The sequence below is a fragment of the Leptonychotes weddellii genome, chromosome 9 (genome assembly GCF_054177405.1).
Source record: "Leptonychotes weddellii isolate Sample4059 chromosome 9, ASM5417740v2, whole genome shotgun sequence".
NCBI classification, from domain to species: Eukaryota; Metazoa; Chordata; class Mammalia; order Carnivora; family Phocidae; genus Leptonychotes; species Leptonychotes weddellii.
In genome coordinates this window covers 82,366,527-82,372,526 of record NC_138377.1, presented here as the reverse complement: position 1 = coordinate 82,372,526, position 6,000 = coordinate 82,366,527, and the positions used below count along the sequence as shown (strand labels likewise).

The 6,000-nt window shown below is 37.6% G+C and overlaps 1 protein-coding gene across 2 annotated transcripts in view; it reads right to left on the bottom strand.

Annotated features, from left to right (window-relative positions):
- Window positions 1-6,000, bottom strand: part of LOC102747567 (tropomodulin-3) — a 65,780-nt gene that overhangs the window by 5,032 nt on the left and 54,748 nt on the right. For both annotated transcript variants that reach the window (XM_081831083.1, XM_081831084.1), the window contains one exon: window positions 5,377-5,466. In XM_081831083.1, the coding sequence (XP_081687209.1) occupies window positions 5,377-5,466 (90 nt within the window). The remainder of the gene's footprint in view (window positions 1-5,376; window positions 5,467-6,000) is intronic.

Below are 6,000 nucleotides of genomic sequence, written 5' to 3'. Positions count from 1 at the left end.
CTTGACTTATTTCACTTAGCATAATCTCCTCCAGTCCCATCCATGTTGATGTAAAAGTTGGGTATTCATCCTTTCTGATGGCTGAGTAATATTCCATCGTATATATGGACCACATCTTCTTTATCCATTCATCTGTTGAAGGGCATCTCGGCTCTTTCCACAGTTTGGCTATTGCGGACATTGCTGCTATGAACATTGGGGTGCATATGGCCCTTCTTTTCACTATATCTGTGTCTTTGGGGTAAATACCCAGTAGTGCAATTGCTGGGTCATAGGGTACCTCTATTTTTAAATTTTTGAGGAATCTCCACACTGTTTTCCAAAGTGGCTGTACCAACTTGCATTCCCACCAACAGTGTAAGAGGGTTCCCCTTTCTCCACAATCTTGCCAACATTTGTTGTTTCTTTCCCTGTCCATTTTTGCCATTCTAACTGATGTAAGGTGGTATCTCAACGTGGTTTTGATTTGGATTTCCCTGATAAGCCCGGAGTTTTAAAACTCAATGTACTTGGCTGTGGGAGACCTCAGCAGTCTTTGGGGCTGCTCTTGGAGAAAAAGCAAGCAAAGAGTCTGTGGACATACAGCATGGAAACAGCAATCTGAGGAGTGCCTGGGGCACATATGGGGAGGTTAGTTGCTCATCTTGGAGTATGACCCAAAGCAGCAGCATTCAGAGAGAAACCTCTCAAGGAACAAAGGAACTGGTAGGTGCAATTTCCCTCCTCTGCCTCTCAGCGTAAGTACAGGGCCAACACTCACTACCTAACTTGCTTACACCAAGCCCTGCCCCTCCACACTCTGGCAGATCCACCCTTCCCTGTCATACTTGCCTCAATCCCAGCAGAGCAGAACCCCTCCCCCAGAAGACCAGCCCAAATCCCTGCCAATACCAAGTCTCCCAACACGGGTGTTTTGCAAGGCCTCAGTTCCAGTGGTAGTGGTGACAGGTATCATTTCACAAGCAGATCAGAGCACATCTAGTTAAAATGTGCCACATTCAGGCAGGGACCAAATGCTGCCCACAACAGGCAAAGAGAATCTCTGCAGACAACTGGCCTGAAGGATAAAGCGGCTGGTGCAGAACAGCAGGTCACATGCAGCACACACCAGAGACAATCCTAGAAGCACCAAGCCCTGGGGAATAGGGACAGTATACAGCAGGGCACTACAGGACCTCTTCATAAAGCCATTACCCACAAGAACAGGAGATGCAGCTGACTTTCCTAACACAGAGGAACAGGCACAGAGACTCACACCAAAGGAGAAGACAAAGGAATTTGTCCCAAATGAAAGAACAAAACAAGGCCACAGTGGGAGATCTAAGCAAAACAGATATAAGTAACATGCCTGATGGAAAAATTAAAGCAATGATCATAAGGATACTCACTGGACTTGAGAAAAGAGTAGAGGACATCAGTGAGGCCACTGCCATAGAGATAAGGAATAACAACACAGATAAAGAGCTCAAAAAACGAGAAACATGATTGATGGAATGAATAGCAAGATGGAAGAACCAGAGGAACGAATTAATGACCTAGAAGACAGAGCAATGGAAAGTAATCAAGCTGAACAAAAGAGAGAAAAAAGAATTATGCAAAACAAAAACAGGGAACTCAGTGACTCCATCAAACATAACCTTCGTATTATAGGGTTCCCAGAAGTAGAAGAGAGGAAAAGGGGGCAGAGAATTTATTTGAAGAAATAATAGCTGAAAACTTCCCTAATCTGGGGAAGGAAACAGAAATCCAGATCCAGGAGGCAGAGAGAACCCCCAACAAAATCACCAAAGAAGGTCCACCCCAAGACATATTGTATTTAAAATATATTGTGATATATAGTAATTAGTAATATAGTAATAAAGAAAAAAATATTAAAAGCAGCAAGACAAAAGACAGTTACACTACAAAGGAAACCCCATAAGGCTATTGGGATTTTTCAGCAGAAACTTTTCAAGCCAGAGGAGAGTGGCATGATATATTCAAAGTGCCTAATGGGAAAAACCTGCAGCCAAGAATACTCTATCCCAGAAAGACTATCACCCTATTCTGGGTGTTTCCCAAACAAAAACTAAAGGAGTTCATTACTATTAAACTTGCCTTGCAAGAAATATTAAAGGGGACTCTCTGAGTGGAAAGGAAAGACCAAAAATGATAGTATGAAAGTAGGAAACACAAAAGCAGTAAAAATGAGTATTTCTGTAAAAAACATCAGTCAAGGAACACACAAAATAAAAGGATGTAAAATATGACATCATATACCTAAAACATGGGGACGAAAGGAGTAAAGAATGATAAACTTAAACAACCATCAACTTAACATAGACTATATGCAGATGTTATATACCTGATAATAACCACAAATCAAAAACCCCTAACAGATATGCAAAGAATAAAGAGAAAAACCCAAATATATCACTAAAGAAAACCAGCAAACAATGAAAGACAAGAAAGGATCAGAGAAAATCTTCAGAAAGAACCACAAAACAATAAAATGGCAATAATACATATCTATCCAATAATTACTTTGAATGTAAATGGACTGAACGCTCCAATCAAAAGACAGTTACAGAATGGATAAAAAAGCAAGACCCATCTATATACTACCTAGAAGAGGCACATTTTAGACTTAAAGACAACAGTAGATTGAAAGTGAAAGGATGGAGAAACACTTATCATGCAAATGGATGTCAAAAGAAAGTTGGAGTAGCAGTACTTATATTGGATAAAACAGACTTTTAAAACAAAGACTTAACGAGACAAAGAAGGACACTACATCATGATAAAGGGAACAGCCCAACATGATATGACAAGTGTAAATATTTATGCACCCATATACATAAAAGTCATTAACAAACATGAACTAATCAATAACAATACAATTATAGTAGGGGACTTTTACACCCCACTTACATCAATGGACAGATCATCTAAACAGAAAATCATCAAGGAAACAATGGATTTGAATGACACACTGGATCAGATAGACTTAACAGATATATTTGGAACATTCCATCCTAAAAGAGCAGAATACACATTCTTTCCAAGTGCACACAGAACATTCTCCAGAATAGATCCCATATTAGGCCACAAAACAAGCATCAACAAGTCCAAAAAGATCGAAGTCATACCATGCATCTTTTCTGACCACAATGCTATGAAACTAGGAGTCAACCACAAGAAAAAAATCTGGAAAGACCACAAATACATGGAAGTTAAATAACATGAAAAATGCTTATCAGCACTCATTATCAGGGAAATGCAAATTAAAACTACAATGAGATATCACCTCACACCTGTCAGAATGGCTAAAATCAAAAACACAAGAAACAAGTGTTAACGAGGATGTGGAGAAAAAGGAACCTTCCTCTTGCACTGTTGGTGGGAATGCAAACCGGTGCAGCCACAATGGAAAACAGTATAGGGGTTCCTCAAAAAGTTAAAAATAGAACTAACACATGATCTAGCAATCGCACTACTGGGTATTTACCCAAAGAATACAAAAGTGCTAATTCAAAGGGATACATGCACCGCTATGTTAATGGCAGCATTATTTACAATAGCCAAGATATGGAAGCAACCTAAGTGTCCATCCATAGATGAATGGATAAAGAAAACATAGTATATACATACAATGGAATATTACTCAGCCATAAAAAAGAATGAGAGCTTTCCATTTGTAACAACATGGATGTACCTAGAGGACATTATGCTAAGTGAAAGAAATCAGATAAAGACAAATACCATATGATTTCACTTTTATGTGGAATCTAAAAAACAGAACAAACAAACAAACCAGGCTCTTCAATATAGAAAACATAGTAGTGGTTGGCAGAGGGCAAAGCAGTGTGGGGATAGGCAAAATAAAGGGGATTAAGAGGCACAAACTTTCAGTTATAAAATAAGTCACAGAGATGAAAAGTAGAGCATAGGGAAGACAGTAAATAATATTATAATAATATAATAATATTGTATGGTGACAGATGATGACTACATTTACTGTGGTAAGCACTGAACAATGCACAGAATTGTTCAATCAATATGCTGTACATCTGAAACTAATATAACACTGTCAGCTACACTTCAATAATAAAAATCACAAGAAAATCATAAGGAAAATACATTTACAGTACTATACTGTAATTATCAAAAAGAATCCATGCATAAGATCCACACATTTCAAACCCGTGTAAAGGGTCAAAAGTAATATAATTATTGAAAAATTAAGTTACCAGAAAGAGCCGCAGTATGATCCCATTTTTGTAAAAAACAAAAGACTGTGTAATATATATGTATGTATATAATATGCATGTACATATGTATATACATATGTAAGTTTGTATGAACACAGTATAAGTCTAGAAGGATACACACCAAATTGTTAATAAGTTGGGGGGTGGGGGGAGCAGAAGGCACGATGGCTATGAACAGAGACACTTTTATTTCTTTTTTTTTTTTTTTGAGACACTTTTATTTCTTACCTCATTTACTTAGGTATTGTTCAAATGTGTTACAAAAGTATGTATTACTTTGGTCCTTTTAAAACATCCTATAAATGAATTTTTTTAAAAAGCCTTGCCTTAGGCTATTTAGTATCAGTATCAGATTAAAAGGTTTAGGGGTTGTGTGGTTCTGTGGTTTCTCCTGAATCTGATTTTATAACAGTTTTTTTGTGAGCATTTTTTTAGATTTCTTGAAAATCAGTGACATTGAAAATAAAAAGTCGGGATGCCTGGGTGGCTCAGTCATTGTGTGTCTGCCTTCAGCTCAGTCACGGTCCCAGGGTGGGATCGAGCCCCACGTCGGAGTCCCTGCTCCGCGGGAAGCCTGCTTCTCCCTCTCCCACTCCCCCTGCTTGTGTTCCCTCTCTCACTGTGTCTCAGTCAAATAAATAAATAAAATCTTGAAAAAAATAAATGAAAATGTCAACAAAAGCCAAGTTTGATTAGTTTTTATAGTGTTTACCATTAGTATTTGGTGAGGTGAGAATGGTTCCAATTACATATGCTGACACATTGAGAATAAAATATTTAGGGGTGCCTGGGTGGCTCAGATAGTTAAGCATCTGCCTTTGGCTCAGGTCATGATCTCCAGGTCCTAGGATCGAGCCCCACATCAGACTCCTAGCTCAGTGGGGAGTCTGCTTCTCCTTCTCCCCCTGCTTGTGCTGTCTCTCAAATGAATAAATAAAATCTTTAAAACTAAAATATTTAATATTCTATTTTCAATGGTTTTCTATATCAATACTATCTAATTGGAATCTCAGGTTTCAAGTACATATACAAAACATTTGGTATGTATATACTGAAGTTAATACATGGAGAAAACAAAATACACTTAACAAAGGATTGGAATTCACAATGGATTACAAGTACTTACTTGAAAAATGTTCTTGGTCGACACCATTACTACTTCCCACTATATTACATAACTGGACATTCGTTATCAAGTTGTGCATCCCAAGAATAGCTACAAATATAGAAAAAGAAAGTTATTTTTATTTCCATCAGTTTCAAACACAAAGAATTGATTTTACAACCAAAATTTTCTGATTTTAACATTTCCTGAACATTTTCCTACTGAATTAAATATAGATTTTGCAGCCAAAAAAAAGGGAGACAATGTCTCCTACAATCTTTCTCATTAATACCCCTATTACTTCCCCTATTTGGGATTTAGATTTCCCCACATTTCTGAATTCAGACACACAACTAAAGCCAGCCTAATCCTAAATGTAAATCTATACTTAGCTCCATCTGGTGGCTAAGAGAGAATACTGAAATGATCTATTTTTGCTGTTCATCCTTCTCACAAAGGGTTCTAGGAACAGTGCGATACAAGGCAGATTTTCAACCTCACCATTATTTCTACACTTGTTAACCTCATGTTCATTTACACTCATATTTTAGCTAAGAGTAGAATACCAAAACTATAGCTGAATTCTCATCTTTAAGATTAAAGTAGCATCCCTCAAAAACGACAGGAGAGAGAAATTCGGGTTTC